The 18,019-nt window shown below is 37.9% G+C and overlaps 1 protein-coding gene across 7 annotated transcripts in view; it reads right to left on the reverse strand.

The window, feature by feature from the left end:
• Positions 1–18,019, reverse strand: part of LOC117996213 (nitric oxide synthase-like protein) — a 116,014-nt gene that overhangs the window by 1,797 nt on the left and 96,198 nt on the right. For all 7 annotated transcript variants that reach the window (XM_069509402.1, XM_069509398.1, XM_069509399.1 and 4 more), the window contains 15 exons: positions 15,960–16,134; positions 15,312–15,493; positions 12,595–12,709; positions 11,962–12,201; positions 11,171–11,275; positions 9,062–9,123; positions 7,058–7,170; positions 5,936–6,165; positions 4,217–4,465; positions 3,755–3,908; positions 2,942–3,111; positions 2,241–2,451; positions 717–804; positions 364–634; positions 83–274 (listed from right to left, as the gene is read on the reverse strand). In XM_069509402.1, the coding sequence (XP_069365503.1) occupies positions 83–274; positions 364–634; positions 717–804; positions 2,241–2,451; positions 2,942–3,111; positions 3,755–3,908; positions 4,217–4,465; positions 5,936–6,165; positions 7,058–7,170; positions 9,062–9,123; positions 11,171–11,275; positions 11,962–12,201; positions 12,595–12,709; positions 15,312–15,493; positions 15,960–16,134 (2,557 nt within the window). The remainder of the gene's footprint in view (positions 1–82; positions 275–363; positions 635–716; positions 805–2,240; positions 2,452–2,941; positions 3,112–3,754; positions 3,909–4,216; positions 4,466–5,935; positions 6,166–7,057; positions 7,171–9,061; positions 9,124–11,170; positions 11,276–11,961; positions 12,202–12,594; positions 12,710–15,311; positions 15,494–15,959; positions 16,135–18,019) is intronic.

Consider the following 18,019-nt stretch of genomic DNA (forward strand, 5'->3'; position numbering starts at 1 on the left):
TAATTATTGTAGGTAATTACTAAATGTTTACAGAAAAAGGAGAGTAGAGTTGAATTTGCTACGTTTATGTAATTTTACTAACCTTCATTATAAACATGAAACTTTGTACTTGTTCATCAGTCAAATCGCCGTGTTTCTTAATTATGCCTCTTAATTTCTGATTAACGTCTTCAGCCATTTTACAATCGCCGCAAACATAAAAGTGTCCACCTTTATTGACCAACAAATCGTGTATTTCAGCTCCTTCCATTTCGGCCAACTCTTGGACATACATCTATAAAATTTAATAATTCTATAAAGATTATATCTATTTCCAAATAAGAATTAATTTTTGCAAGCATTTCATGTAGGTTAGGTAGGTACCTTGGGGATGGTTTTCTCTCTGGATAAAGCGAGGAATACTTTTGAAAGTACTCCATCCTTAAGAGCTTGTTCCTTCTCTTCTCTATATAGATCCATAGTCCTCGTCCGACATCCAAAGAACAGCCAAACTGGCCCAATATTAGAACGTGTGCGTGTATTGAGAAGCGCTTTGCGATGGTGCCAAAATCCTCGGAAAGGTGCTATACCTGTACCTGGACCTATGAGTATAAGAGGCACGGCCAAGTCATGAGGAAGATGGAAGTTTGGTGCACTGAAACAGACAACACGATATTAGTTGTAACTTGTAAGTAATAAAGGAGGAAAAATATTGTATCTGACGAGGCAGTGTTTACCTTCTAATGAATAGATAAACTTCATCTCCAGGCTTACGATCCATGAGATAATTTGAGCAAACTCCGTAGTGGACGGGGCCTTCGCCATCTGCGTAAACATTACATCACCATAACATAATACATAATTAATATAAAAAGAGGACCGAGCTAAACAATAAATTACATATGTAAGTATACAGGTTGGAAAACGTTCACGAAAATTACATACTGTCTATAAGCACATTTTGTTCTGATTGTGTGCAATTATTAAGAGTTATCATTAAGGTATGATTCCGAACCACGCTGCACGCAGCAGCGCTGCCGCAACAGTGCTGTCACCAGCTGTCACAGTCCTGTCGCGGCACTACTGGTCCCCATACAATCTTTATAAGCTTATATGACATTACATTCCGAGCTAGGCAGCAATGTTCCGCTACACTGCTGCCGCGCCAGTGCTGCCTAGCTCCTTCTAAAAATCATTTTCTATATTATCTAAGTAAGTGTCTCAATATGTACGAATTTTAAGATTTATTAATGAATTGTTGTTTGTTTGAGACATTTTATCCTTATCTTATCCCTATCAATTGGTTCAATAAAATTGTGAGTGTTTGTACTGTTTGCATTTGTAATTGGTTCTTTTCCCGATTTAGATAAGCATTTATAAAAATGTTTGCTTGCGGTTATACTTATTTATATAAACAATATATCAAACACTCAAAATAAGAGTTAAATTTTATATGTTCAATTTTTAATGTACTTTTCCTCCATGTCCCGTCCATTTTTTCCAACCTGTATATCTACCACCTACCGTCTCCAAAACGGACGAAATTCTAAGAATGTCGTAATATTACGACTGAAACGAAAATAGAATGTTTGGTAATCATAATTCTGCGGAAAATGCGATTTACTCGCATTCTATACGTGGGCAATCGACTTTATAAACTATGATCTATAGCTGGAAACACTCGTCAAATAAAATGACGAGCCGGTAAACAAAACGGCATAGTTACACTTCAGATCAAAATCATTTTTTTCTTGAATCCAGATGCAAATCTGCACTTATTTCCAAGCAAAACATAAGTTCGTGTTTTCGATCAATGAATACAAATCTGAAGTCCTTTCCAAACAAAATGCCCTGAAATTGTGCTTAAGCCGAGTCTAAATATCGTAATTTTGATCAAAACAGCAAAGTTTTGACAGCTTTCTTTTAATTTTTTACTCCTCCTGTAAAATTTAATTTTGTGCAATTACACCGTTTTGTTTGCCAGCTCCTCAAATGCCGTCCGCCGCCAAATATAGTCCGTAGAAAATGACTTCTCACGCGCCATTTTAACTCAACTATCATGGCGAATGGTTCACCTTTAAAACAAGGGCTAAAATGTGGTACTGCAAATGTTCATGGGCGGCGGTAATCACTTAACATCAGGTGACCCGCCTGCTCGTTTGCTTACCATTTTTATTTTTTAAAAAAACGTGCTTTTGACATTTTTGACACAAGAAGTTAAAATGGCGCGTGAGGAATTAAATTTTACGCGTTATACAAACCTTGAGTCCGGTATGTAACGACCGCAACTGTAAGGTGCAACCTTTTCGGATGAGCGATTGGTGATGACGAGATGGAATAAAATCTCGGTTGTAAAGGTGACAATATGGCTGCGAGGAGTGAAGCGCTTGGCTTGGTTGACGGAAACTGAGTCAATACTTCTGGTAGAGTCGGGAAATGATAATGTCGCCAATCCTCATAAGCAGCTGGGTCCTGTGTAATGACAACATTTTGTTATATGGAGCAATATACAGCCTGTTTTATAAATCACAATGTAACATAGAAAAATGTATGTAGTACCAAATAAGTACTTAGTGCCATAGATTCTTTCGATGTCTCTGCTACTAATTGTTAAATTTTCAAACGGTCTTTCAGCTTTCTAGTACCTACTTAGAAGTTTTTTATGAGTTCATTTCCGTAATCAGCTGTTTGCAGGGTTGTCATTTTGGAGTTTTACAGAAATTGTGTAAGTTCTCATATTTCCCACGGATATCACGCTACAAGACTCATTAGTTTTTTGTACATCTACACAACGGTCCTAACCTCATCTTACTGGAACGTTACGGTCATTATCTAACACCTTGAATATACTTCGTTGTCTCAAGTAACTACTTCATTTATTGTAACTACTTACTATATTTACTTGAACTTTAAATTTGAACTTTTTCCTTTTCATATACTTAGTAAAGATTGCTGTACCCACCGTGGCAAGTGTGCTAAGTTGTTTTCTTTCTTCTTCATCATCACAAGTTGTAGCTAAATATTGTAATAGAATAGTTGTTGGTGGTGTGGTTATGTCTAGGAACCGCGTGAATAAATTACGCAAAGTGATCGGTGGCAGTTTTTCATGAGGCTCCCAGGATTTCACAGGACCTAAAGGAATCATTATACTTTGAGTACTATTTAGATTTTAGAAATATTATGAAGCGTCTTTAAGAGGTCTCCCTGGCGTGCTCCCCAGTGATTTTCAATACAAGCTCAGTTTGAATCTCGTTTGAATATTAAACAACCAAACTTAATAAAATTTTGTACTTAGATCACGTTCTAAGACTGGGTCTGTAGTTTGCCAGATTAAAAATATCAATTATTAAATTTATCATAGTAACTAGTAGTGATATAGTATTTATAGCTTAAAAATTTGTAAGTGTGTTATTATTGATTCTTACAACTTTGAAACTAAATATTTAAAGGGAAATCTGTTAAACCACCGATATAACTATTAGTTTCTTTAGTCTTTACCAAATTTCATTGAGATTAATTGGTTAGATTGAACTCTCGACAAGAGCAGCCACCGAGTTTCTTGATGGTTCTTCTCGGTAGGAACATCATTCCGAACCAGTGGTAAATCAAACTATTTGACGATTCAAAAGCATTTGTATAAGTGTACTTGAATAAAAATATAGTCTATTTTATTCTATGAGAGCCAAACCACGTTTGTTTGAAGCGCACTACGAATAAACCCCTCTTAAATAAACAAAGCAATTATGAACAAATATCAATCAAATTATTTACATACCGCTAGATGTGTGAGTCTCTTTCATAAGCTGCAATTGCAACGGTTCATCATAATTGTCGGCGTCCTTCAAACGCGACAACAGTCTATCAACTAATTCTTTACGATTACAAGCCATTATACCAACATGATCACCGGGATCATAATTTATTTCTCCCTGAAACATTTTATTATTAACTTCTTCTTCAATTTAACTCATCAGACATTGTCAACCTATTGTACCTGCATTTTTTGAATTAAACATTCATTCATTCATTCATTATTATAACTGATTGTTCCGTAATTCGTCTGCAGACATTTCTATCTATAGACAGGTGGCATTGAAATGTTTTTAATAGTGTTTCGAATCTACACATTTTAGATTCATTTCTGAATTGGGATGATGATAATAATTAAAAATAAATGATATCAATTATTGATTTCATTTTTTTTTTCTACTTTAATTAGAAGGTGTTAATTACATACCATTGGCTCCATATCAATAAAAATGGTTGATCTTTCAGCTGTGGTGTCTCCCAAATCCTTATTTGCTTTTACAATACATGTAGTCAGCTGTCTGTTTACCGTAGATTGCAGAGCGTTTAGCAACTCTGGCGGTTTGACTTCGGGAGTTATGAACCTCACTGTCTCTTCACTCAGCGTAACCGTTCCTAGCGCCCTTTTAGCTTCTTGCAGGGTTTCATCGTCATCCAAACAGAAAGTTTCACACGCAACCTAATGGGAATAAACTGTATGTAACCTTGAATGATTCAAGCATCTAACATCGCTATTTTTATCTTAACGTCACGCTAACTACGGAGTGACGGATACTTGGAAAAAATTATAATAAGAAGCCATTGATAAGCTATTACGTTACGTTGTAGAAAATTAAAAGGACAAAAATATAGATAAGAGCAACGTCGGCACGTTTCATTAGTGGAAGGTGAGTAGATCCTGATTAGCAAAACAAATATTGATTTAATCAATTTTTTTTAAAAGCGTGTTACCTTATAAATAACTAGATGTTGCCCGTGACTTTATCCACGTGGGCTCAGGTTTTTCAAAAATTTCGTGGGAACTTTTTTTTTAATTTATTTGTACCAGAAATATTTACAACTAGCTAGTGCTCACGACTTCGTCCGCGTGGACTACACAAATTTCAAACCCCTATTTCACCCCCTTAGGGGTTGAATTTTCAAAAATCCTTTCTTAGCGGACACCTACATCATAACCGCCCGTAGTTTGAGATCCATCCAGTAGTTTGAGCTGTGCGTTGATAGATCAGTCAGTCAGTCAGTCAGTCAACCTTTTCTGTTTATATATTTAGATAAAGATAAAAAGAAAGTAAAATTGGACAGGGAAGTACTTATCTCTATATCTCTATAAGAGATCTCTACCAGTAACCCTTGGCAGTGCGAGAGGTTGTAGAGGGAGTTTTCTTTTCTCTTTGATTTTCCGAGATAAAAATTTATTCATTGTTGTGTAGGTATAATATTCATTCAAATGTACTCATTCGTTCATTTCCCGGATGCAAGCTATCTTTGTACCAAATAGATAATGCCTGCGAACTGGTCCACATGGATTTATTTTTTTCTAATCCCGTGGGAACTCTTTGATTTTCCGAGACAAAAAGTAGCCTTTGTCCGTCCCCCGGAAACAAGCTATCTCTATGCCAAATTTCTTCACAAACGATTCAACAAATGGACCGTGAAACGCTAGCAGACAGACACACGCTTTCGCATTTATTAACTTGGTCCGCGTGAATTTAGGTTTTTCAAAAATCCCATGGGAACTCTTAAATTTTGCGCGATAAAATGCCTATGTCCTTCCCCGGGATGTAAGCTAACTCTGTACTTAATTTCATCAAAATCGGTTAAACTTTTAGGCCGCGAAAAACTAGCGGCCAGACAGGCAAACAGACACACTTTCGCATTTCTAATATGGATATTATGGATTAACTAACGACAACAGGCTACTCGAAATAAAATAACGAGCAGTGTATTTATAGTTATGAAGGAGTTGGTATTTTTACAACATAATTACACACTGATGGTACTTATATGTAAACTGTAAATAGGAATTCCCATGGTGAATGATAATTTTAAAACTTCCATAAGTAATTAGAACATTTTTGTAGATCAAAAAGTCCAATTCGTTACGAATACTGTAACCGGTTGTCAGCCTATTAACACAATAGCAACTCACGTTGAAGACACTAGAGGCCCACTTCCGGAAGGCCTGATCTTGGCCACACATTTCGTCGCCGGTGGCAAGGTCATGGATCCGTTCCCCGCCGAGGTCACCCAGCAATTTGTCCACGTACTTGCCGAAGTTGCAGAAATTCGGATACGCGCTCGAGCCGAGGGCGAATACGGCGAAACGGACGTTGCTCAACGGACCGAAACTGTCGATTGATGTCGCGTCTGTTGCACTTCCTACAATAAAATTAAGATATTATTATCTTGAATAATTGATCCAGAATAATTTAATTAGGTACATAAACGTATATAGAGGGGTGTATTCATACATTCTAAAACAGATTTTTATTTATTTTTATAAATAACTAGCTGACCCGGCGAACTTCGTACCACCTAACAGTCAACATTAACCCAATAGAAAAGTGTTGTTTTTAGACTTTTCAGGCTTTTCAGAATTTTTTAATTTTTCTCTCCGTAAGAACCATCCCCGTACTTCAAGGAATATTACGAAAAAAGAATTAGCGAAATCGGTTCAACTGTTCTTGAGATTTGTGATCAGCAACACTTTTAGCGATTAATTTTTTCTAAGAGAACTCTTATTTTATACCCACACATTTTTAAAAGATGGTTCGTAGAAACTCAGAATGCCTTAAAATAGATACATGGGTAATAGGTATTCCTCCAAAAAACATGAGACGTAAGTAGTAACGTAGGTTTGCATTCAGGTATAGTCCGCGACAGGTTGAGATGGCAATCGGGGTATGAGGCGGGAGGACGCCCCGCACACCCACATGTCACCCGCACTGGGATAGCAAGGGGATTGTGCAGGTGTGCGGGGCGTCCCCTCCCCGATTGCCATTTCAACCTGTCGCGTACTATACTTATAGAGAACTCGCCAAAAAGCAATTTCACTAAGCAGCCCGAAATACTAAAGACCAAAATGATAAAAACAGGTAGGTAGGTATTTCATTAGTTTTGAATTCTGCCTAAGACCCTAAAATAGACTATACATAAAAATCAATTGTTTATTTCGTCCTAATCTCATCCATTCAATCAGAATAATAGTTATTGAAACTGCTTTGACAAGTAACATTTGAGTTGGGACAATGTTGGGATCAAAATTACTTACCTTTCAAAGACTCCAATCGACTAAGTTGTTTTGGATTGCTGACGGCATATTTTTGATATTCAATTTGACTGTTCGCCTTGATTAACGATTTTGGTGTTAAAAGTTGAGAGCCCCTGTAATAATGTTCCGTTTAAGTCCCGCAAATTGCTAATGCGCGTGGCCGCCATTTTAGTGACGTCAGCACTAGACTGAAGTTTCGAGCTTATGGTATAGTTTTGTTTTGGCTGACGTCAAAATGATGTCATTTCGATGTTAATGAGACATAGTTCCAGCGCAATAGCAATTTGTGGGACTTATCTAAATATATGAATGGAAAGGGTGACTGACTGACTGACTGACTGACTGACTGACTGACTGACTGACTGACTGACTGACTGACTGACTGACTGACTGACTGACTGACTGATCTATCAACGCACAGCTCTAACTACTGGACAGATCGGGCTGAAATTTGGAATGCAGATAGCTATTATAACGTAGGCATCCGCTAAGAAAGGATTTTTGAAAATTCAACCGCTAAGGGGTGAATTAGGCGTTTGAAATTTGTGTAGGCCACGCAGACGAAGTCGCGAGCATGAGCTAGTAACATATAAAGTGATAATATTATACATAATGAAATATTATAAACCGTTCCAGTCCGGAACTGATAATATCTTATTGAAGGGCAGTATAATAATAACGAACAATAATTAGTTAGTTAACTACTAATTAATAGTTAGTTAGTTAGGAGCATTGTTTATATGAAGCCACCGCTGGCTGCCAGTCTCACTGGCAGTTAGCATTGGCTTGGTATAAAATGTTTTCAAGGCTGATGATGATGATAAGTATTTCGAGATAAGCGGTGACAGTGGTTAACACTTCAGTCTCCAGCTGCGCGATTGCGGGAGAATGACAGCTACAATGTCACGATCGCAATCATCTCTGATTGGTTAACGCTCGCTCACTATTGGCTACAATGCATTGTTGCAACAAGAATCGCACAAATTCAACCAATCACAACAATTAAGATTGTAATAATGATCGATGCAGGTTTTAGGCAATCACCCTACAGTTCGTCTGGAGCTCGATCCTGCGCACGCACACACTTTTCGGAGTTAGTTATAGTCCGCAACAGGTTGAGATGTCAATCGGGGTATGAGGGGGGGGGGGGGGGGGTGATCACCCGCACTGGATTGCGCGGGGGCGGTGCGTGTGTGCAGGGCGTCCCCTCTCCGGTTGCCATCTCGACCTGTCGCGTACTGAAGGCACAGTACGCTGCAGAAAGTAATGTACATCGGCCTTTAGAATGACATTTCGGCTTTGTAGAGCGTTGTCTCTGTCACTCATACTTATATGACGTTTTGTCGGTCTCAACGACAGAGATCTGCTATCTCCTTCTAAAAGTCGATTTACATTACTTTATGCCGTGTTCTGTATGTGTGTTTTAAGCAAGTAATATCACTTACTTTGGAAGGTGAAGGTAAACATCGTGAGGAAACTTGCATGTCTAAAAATTCTCCATAATGTTCTCAAAGGCAATCCGCACTTTTTCATTCTGAGAGTAGACTCGTGCTCAATAGTGAGCCGGTTTGACATGATCATATTTTGACAGGTAAGGTAGAATAAGGTTATTAATACAAAATTCGAAAAATGATACCTCATTACTGAACTGCTAAAATTATAATTTAGGTTGGATCCCTTTTTTATTCGATGTATTTTTGGATCGGGGGTTTTTTCGTACCCATCGAAACCCCTGATGTAACTTAGTATTGCGCAATTAAAAATAATAATTAAAACCTGTATGAAAGCTGACCACCATTATTATTGTACCTACCATCCAGTGGCGTGCACAGGAGTTCAAGCCAGGGTATGCATTTAGGTATGAACTTATTTTACGGCAGGTTAAAATGAAAAATAAGCATTGATTTATTACAATGAGGGTAAGCAGTGCGTTTATGCCTCTATGAGCTGCACGCCACTGCTACCATCGTACAAAAATATTGGTACTATTGCACAATTCCTTACCCAGATGAGTCTTCTGCAACTTGATCCGCATATAAAATTTCACACAAATGTTCTCCGAAGGCCTGCAAAAGAAAATCATTGTAAGGAAACACACGAAACTACTACTAAATAATTATTTACCCTAATTACTTTGTAGTAGGTAATAGGTACTATTCTCTAACCGCACAACTTTTCAACGCTGATCCAGCGACAAAATTAAATAATATTAATTTTTATTGCAGTCAATGTTGGTAATTCACATTAAATACCTACCTACTTACAATACAACATTGTTGATATAAGTACATTATTATGGACGTAAATAATAACTAGTTTCCCGATTAGAGATTAAATCAATTATATTCCAGGTTTTCCAATCAGCTTTGCTAGTTTCTAATTGAAAGGAGAACGCCGACATTTAGCCCAAAAGTGCCCAGCATATTCTTATTGTGAAAAAAAAATTATATAATAATTAATCAAATTTTTTAAGTTTTTAATACTTATGTATGATATATGTTTTTAATACTTATGTATGAAAAACCATTTATCAAGTGACAAAACCTTACTGTACGATGCGTTTGTACAATTTGAAAATCGATCCTATGGAAATTAAATAATAAAAATAATTTCTAACATTGAAACCCTCTCTTTTTATAATCCAAATTTTTACCAATTAACTGCTGTATTATATACTGTTGATTCCATATAGTTTCATGTGTGGACATCTAAGGGAAAAATTTGCTATGGCAAACCTGGCATTCCCCTTGCTTTAAATATCAATTACCTTTATCATTCTGCTATTTCGAGATTTCGATATCGAACTCGGCGACGAACGCGTCAAGTGAGAAAATAATTCAACCAAAACAAATTCGGAACTCCGTTAGTAATTTAGTTTAAATTTATATTTGAAGTGGTATTTTGGGTGGCAAAGGAGCTTTTTGTCAATTTCAATTCTGTCCAATTATAAAGAGATTGTTTTTGCGTGTGTAGCTTTTTGTTTATTTATTGGGTTTTAATCAACACTACAATAAAACAAATTGAGCCCCTCTATGGCTCTGTTGATCTTATTTTTAAACTAGCTTGTGCTCGCGACTTCGTCCGCGTGGACTACACAAATTTTGAAATCCCTATTTCCCCCTCTTAGGGGTTGCATTTTCAAAAATCCTTTCTTAGCGGATGCCTACGTCATAATAGCTATCTGCATGCCAAATTTCAGCCCGATCCATTCAGTAGTTTGAGCTGTGCGTTGATAGATCAGTCAGTCAGTCAGTCAGTCAGTCACCTTTTCCTCTTATATATTTAGAAGATTATCATAAGAAAGCCCCTATCGTTATTGGAAGAGGTCAGCTCTCAGCACTCTCAATAATGAGGAATACGTCACAAAGAGAGTTTCAAAAGTAAAATATTATTTTGTAATTAATCCAGTAGGTATAGGACATTAAAATTTTAAAAAATCGTAAATACGTTTTTAAGCGTCAACTGCAAATATTTATTGTACCTACTTTATTAAGTAGACTTTATTAACAGAAAAAAGCTAAAAGAATAACAAAACCAGATATAGGTATCTATCTACACCGATCTGAAATACAAACTAATTCCAACAGAATTCATATCGTCATAATCTTCATCAATCCACAACTGAATCACTACTGAGCACGAATCTTCTCATATAATCAAAAGGGTTTGGCTATAGTCCACCACGCTGGCCAAGTGCAGCTTGGCAGACGTCACACACCTTTGCCAACATTATGGAGAACTCACCATGTTTTTCTTCACCATTAAAAGAAGTATCCTAGTAGTTAAGACGTTGTCCTTCTATTCGGGTGGTCCGGTGTCGATCCTGGGCATGACGTACCTGCGTTTAGTTTTTCGGAGCTATGTGCGTGTTAAGTTACCATTTAAATGTCACCCGCTTTAACGTTGAAGGAAAACATCGTGAGGAAACCTCCATGTCTGAGAGTTCTACATAATGTTCTCAAAGCGTGTGAAGTCTGCCAATTCGCAATTGCTCAGCGTGGTGGACTATGACCAAACTTTTCTCACACTGAGAGGAGACCCGTGCTCTGTAGTGAGCCGGCGATGGGTTGAACAGGATGATGATGATTCATAATATAAATATGAGATATTTACCACACCATTTTCTGGCGGATCACCGTTTCCGAAAGTCGACGTGACTACCAGTAGAAGCGCTTCGTGCTCAATAGACGTGATGTCATAATCCATCATGCAATGAACCTGCAAAATAAAACTGATATTTTCACTGAAATAAAGATCTCCAACAGAAACTCTTTAAACTTCATGTAAAATTATTCCATAAATCCAACGAGCGTTAAAATTAAAATTCCATTTTCCTAACTTTTAAATAACACTTTAAAAGTTAGGAAGGAATTTATTCTGATTTCAATCGTGAGGTAGATATGTTTTTACTTTTATATTTAAATGTGAATTCAGGATCAGTAAATAAAAAATGTAGAATTAGAGGATGTGAATATATTAATGATTTCAAATTATCAGTCATAAAAAACAGTTAACAATTAGGTACGTCTCATTTAAAGCTGATAATCTTATTTACCTATTATTACTGCAATTGAAATTCTAAAATTCTTATTTTTATCATAGAACCAAAACAAAAAATATACAAACACCTCACTCCTTAATCATTCACAATGATGGAAATAAAAAATGATGCTATAAGTATAACAGATTAAAGAGTGGAAAATTGGAACGGTAAACTGAAAATCTCTCAATTGTATTAAACGTAAATTGGCCTAAAGTTAAAAGTATGTACTTACTCGAATTATGTTGGTATTGCAAAAGTTTTAATGTTTCAGCCAAAAGTTACGAGTTCACAACAATATTTAATGCCCTCACCAAATAATCCGAGCAATTCAAACGCACTAAAGGTTTTGCTCAACAAATACCTGAGCATTGAAAGCGTGTCCAAATATAACCCCTAATTCCTTCGCATACTGCTCAGACTTGCCAGTCTCGGTTGCATACAGTACGGTTGCCTTAATCCTCTTAGAGAGTGCTCGACCAAAGAGTTTGGATGTAAATTTCACCGCTCGCGCAATCTGCTTGAAATGGAACTTTCTATTTATAGGCCTCTTGCCAGTGATCGGCTTTGATTTCTGCCATTGATGGGTTTTCCACGCTGGTTCCTGAGGAAAAAATGTAAGTGCAGCAACTTCATAAAAAAGGCTATAGGCTAATAAGGGTAAAGGATATTATATAGACTGAAGAATTACTGAAAACTAAAGCTGTGTGACTGAGAATTACTGTTTTGTAGATTGTGATTGAGAGATATTTAATGAGATGAGACATGAAACTATAACTAGTACCTAGATGTATGAATTTATATGATATAGGTGACTTGAATACGCTGCGTCTACTACTCTACTTACAGTATTTTTCAACCTAGAGTAGGTACTTATTTTTGTCAGTCGCGGTTATAACGAACGATGAAATGAAATCCAATGCATAAGTTTAGACGGGAGCAAAATTAAAGTGTAACATTAATATTTAAATTTAGTTAGGAAGTATCGAAAACCAACCTGATATTCATAAGCAGGCCTGAGGTAATAAAGCGCCATCTCTTGATGAAAAACAGGCGTGATGGACGAGGACATCGGTGGCACGATCCATATCCAATCTGCCGGGCAGCCGGACCTATGAAATCGCAAAATTTATAAGCAAAAATTTCTCTCAAGATATTCATTATAAATTCCAAAAGCTAATAAACATGCTAAATTGTAGAGGCGTACCTAAGTAATATCTTTGTGAGCTTAATCGAATGCATCGTCAAAGGCATTATAAAATAAAACCGTAATTTCACAGTTCCGTAAGCTGATAATAATGTGAGAACTCGGCTTCAATATATTGAATATTGGAATTAAAATTTTAATTATTAGGTTAGGTGAAAAGTCTCTTGGATAGAAATCTTCTTATTATGTTTCAAAATAATAAAAGATTCATTTATATTATATTTTAATTGAGTTATATCTGTTTTGCAAGCTGTTTAGTTAATTATATCTGTTTTGCAAGCTTAATTTAATGCACGGGTCGGTAGAATTATTTTGGTTTTTATTCGATTATCTAGCTAACGTCTCGGCTGCTATTTTAATTTATATCGATAACTTAGTTATGTTAAGATGTCACGCTACCCTGAAAGGTGTATGGAAATGTCATTAGAGTGGTAACTAAGCAAAGCTGAAGCCCTTTTCACAGATACATCATGATTAACACATCGCCGGCTTATTACTGAGGGTGGGGTCTCCTCACAGAATGAGAAGGGTTTGGCCATAGTCCACCACGCTGGCCATGTGCAGATTGGCAGACTTCACACACCTTTGAGAACATGATGGAGAACTCTCAGGCATGCAAGTTTCCTCACGATGTTTCCCTTCACCGTTAAAGCAAGTGATATTTAATTTCTTAAAACGCACGTAACTTGAAAGTTAAAGGAACGTCCGAGAGGAGAGATCGAACCCCCGACCTCCCATATACCTAGGAGGCGGACGTCTTAACCACTAGGCTATCATAGCTATTCGCAGATATACCTAGATATATGGTGTATTTGAAAAAAAGTAATTTCCGGGAATCAACAAGACCTCTAAACCACAGAGGTTGTCAAAATATTGCGTCATACAACCCAATAGCCCAGATTTAGGACACACTGATTGTATAGGATTCGATTCCACAACCAACGGTCTAAAACTCTAAGTTCAGAGTTCCCATTTTGCTGTACGAGTTATAATACTTGCAGTCGTTTTTGACGACCTCCCTAGGGCAGTGGTGAGCACAGTGGTCTTATTAGTTGGAGGTCCCGAGTTCGATTCCTAGCAGGGGTTTGGAATTTTATAATTTCTGGTCTGGTGGGAGTCTTCAGCCGTGGCTAATTTCCACCCCACCGGTAAAGCCGTACCGCCAAGCGATTTAGCGTTCCGGTACGACGCTGTGTAGAAACCAAAGGGGCATGGTTTTAATTGATAAAAAAAACTGCCATACCCCTTCCAGGTTACCTCGCTCCCATCTTACCACCAGGTGAGATTGCAGTCAAGGGCTAACTTGTATTTAAACAAAAAATAAATAAAAAAGTCGTAACGGTCAATTAAGCAGTTGATTACTTTTGTGTGGGTGAAGAATGGATATCCAAGCCATCACACAGGTATATTACGGAATGAAGAACGATCAGCGTAGAACTCCAGACCGTTGGCTATGGGATCGATGCCACAAAATCAGACACAAACAGTCACACGAGGTATTTACCACATGTGGTCTCAAGTGCCCACAAGGTTGTGGCGATGATAGCCTAATGCCGGCTGCATGTGATTAATTAACGCAAACACACAGTATGACTTTGTATATAAATATTTTGATCACGAATTCAATGTTATGAGTTAAGACTGAATGTATTATTTAATCTCTATTGATACCTTTACCTACCCCACTATTTGAGAATAATTTGATAATATTATGTGGGTGTAATTAGTAGGTAGATACTTATATATAGGGGAGGGACGCCCCGCACATCCCCCGCGCTAACCCAGTGCGGGCGGGCGTGGGTGCGTGCGGGTGGGCGTCCCCCTGCCTCATACCCCGATTGCCATCTCAACCTCTCGCGGGCTATAGGTAGTATTATATTTTGCACAATAGTACAGAACCATTCGTGTGCGAGTACGACTCTCACTTGACCCGTTTTTTAATTATAGTTAGGTACAGTTAATGCTGTTACACAAACCGCGAAGAAAGAAGATAACCCGAAACAAGAAACAGCCCTTATCCTTTTCTCAAGAATTCGATCAACTTTTCAAAAAGCTCTAGAAAAAATATGGTCGGTTACACTCTGACCCCTTGTTTAGGTTTGTTTCGTAACAATTTTTCACCTTCATAGGCATTTTTTCTTTTGTGTTCTTAACATTTTCGAAACAATTTTTCTCTGAAAGTACCTACAAACTTAAATTTTTGTGAAAGTACTTTCAAATTCTGTACGTTTCTGAAATTTTGAAAAAAATGTTTAAAAAAAATAAAGAATAAAGGTTAAGAAAAGTTTAAATAAAACTCATAATAATGAGTATCATTGTTACGCAGATGGGTAAAAATATGTCTTCCTAAATTTTCTGCTACGAAACGAAAATACCAAATTCGGGCCTTTAAGGTTGGTCACCCATCCAAATACTGACCCGGGTCAACATTGCTTACCGAGCACAGTCGACTGATATGCGCTGTCGCAGCTAGGCCACAGGCTCTTCGCACTTCCCTTAGCGCTTACCGTAATCTGTTCTCGTTGTCCAAATGCTTGATGAAACTCTCGGAGGCGGTGTGGTGGTCCACAATGGTGGCGTTGTGCTGCTGGAAGCTGTGCAGTACCGCCACGTTCACCTCCACCAGAGCTTTGTCCTTCCACAGGTTCACTGGTGTCCGCGTGTCTAGGCCCATCTTCGCTGCTACTTTCTGTTTAAACATTTTATCTTAGTGTAATACCGTAAGGCTTACGGTATGACTAACGGTCTTAAATTGGGAAAGGCGTCGATGGGTCCTTAAGAGATCTCGGAGTCTCCCAGTTTGCGCTGAGGCTGACCAGTACTCAGAAAGCATAGCCCTACATAGAACGATATCTTCCCCAGGACATCGAGTAGGTATCTTAAGGAGAATTCCCCCCCCCCCCCCCCCATTCATTTTTAAAAGATGGATAATTTTTCAAATCATGGTCGGCATGACAATCAGAACAGTTAGTCAATGGATATTCCTGCGCTCGTCGAAACAATATTCATTAGTCGAGATGGTGACAAGAGACTTGATAATTTTGACGCTGGTTCCTTTTTAGGAACAGGATTGGGTCCTAAGGTGGCACGATGAGACGCAACGTGCGTCAACACAATTACAAATAAACATTTTTGCTTAAATGAACGCTACTTACCCCCAACATATTCAGCCGATTAGTATCACAGAAGTTCCGGCACCCGATCTCCGTGCTCATGTACCAGCCGTTGAAGGCATTGGCTGTGAACTCTATGCCGCCGCAGTCGAAGCGCATGCTGGAGACGGCTGGTAACGCGTACCAGCGCAGCTGCAACTCCTCGAACCACTCATACCTGTTTAACAAAAAAAAATAAGTGTCATTAAGAACACTTTGAAGGAAGCCTAGTCAGCTTAGGACTCTTTCAATTTATTTCAATTTATTTATTAAATCGGACAATAATTGATCCATTATGTGTTAGTAACAATAAATACTTAATAACTATGTTAATACTTAAACACTGAGGAGTTAGTAACAAAATACTTAATCACTATGTTAGTACTTAATAACTAAAAGGGATTTAGTCCTCTGCACGAGTTTCCCCATCAGAGGACTATCCATTTTGTCCGCTATCATGCGCAGGATCCCGTTGCTGCTTCCTCGGACTCTGGACAATAGTGATGCTGTTTACTTGCGCCAGATGGCATCGAAGCCATCTGTCCGCGCCTGAGCAAACATAGCTGATGCACTACAGAACCGAGGTTGCCGCAACAAAATCCTGAACGCATTATTACATTGGACTCGCAGCGCATTGTAAGCCCTTTGCGTGTACTGAAACCACAAGCTTGCCGAGTATAAGGATGTACAGTATGCTTTGAACAGCGTGACTTTCACAGCATCTGTACATCGGGCAAACCTGCGGGCCACCATATTCGCTCGGACTGACAATGCCCTGCGTTCCCTTTCCATATCGTCATCATTTCCAAGGTTCTCGGTTAGCAAGTGCAAGTTCTCTTTGGAAATAATCAAATACTAGGACATAACTAAAAACTCGGAGGGGCTTGCCTTAGAATCGAATGAGCAATTCTTGGAATAATCGTAGCTGTCCTTTGAGTAAAGCGCAGATCAGAATAAGTAGCTCCAACTGATTGTAAATATTGCAATATTGTCGTATCTTCACATGTCTTTAAAAACAGGAATCAGGTTAAACAGGCATAATATCTGGTAGGTAGATACCATTAAGTATTCTCTAATAATACCTCGTAGAGTACGCGGCCGAAAGTAATGTACCGGCCTAGCAGAACCGAAGCAAACAACGGATGTTTCAGACAGGTTCTATCGGTAATCTAGATGACCTCCAGCCCGCTGGACTGATGGCCTCAAGAAGGTGGACGGAAACGGATGGATGAAGAAGATGCATACATCAAGCAGTACAAACTGCATTCTGCAGGCTGATGAATCAGATTGGATTGGAATTTAAAATTTAAATCAAATGTAATTTTGTGGTTTCATTACTTTCAAGGACCAATTTTCTTAACCATGAGTCAATCAATTCAATCTCAACTTATCACACAACTTATACAGCGTATCACAGCCTGTTAACATTATCAATACCGAAACATTATTGAATGAGCTGGAGTTATCGCCTATAAAAGCAGATTGGAGATCACTGGACCACACTTTTACGATAAGCAATCTACTCTGTATGGGCAGTGTACGCCTATTTGCGGGCTTTTACAAAGCACAATATGCATTCTCTGCCTTTTTATGTCGGCATAAATCTGGGATGAAAAACGATAGAACGACGTGTTTCACGTAAGTAGCCGTGTTATGCGAGCCCTACCTACATCTAACAAAAGATTCAATTGTTTTATACCTGCCGATCTGTTACTAACAATGTAGATAAAATTGACTTTGAAAAGGGTAAAACTCGACGATTTTTTCATCGGCTTTTTGCTGGTTGAATTTCCATTAAAAGCCAGCGATAGAGTAATAATTTCGAGCTTATAAAAAAATCCTAACTTCTAAAACTTCTTTCATGCAGATTTGTTATGCTCTTGGATTCTTCATTTAATATTTTTCATTATTAAATTTAATGATGATATTAAAATAATATTTTTCTACCATACTATTACCTGCTTCGTTAGTTTACTGGCTAGCTTGGGTATGTATTTATACAGTCTCCGGGATCTTATAAAAAGCCTCGAAAAAAGCTATCATGAGAACTTAAAAGCGCCGTA

Source organism: Maniola hyperantus, chromosome 3, assembly GCF_902806685.2.
Source record: "Maniola hyperantus chromosome 3, iAphHyp1.2, whole genome shotgun sequence".
Classification (NCBI taxonomy): Eukaryota; Metazoa; Arthropoda; class Insecta; order Lepidoptera; family Nymphalidae; genus Maniola; species Maniola hyperantus.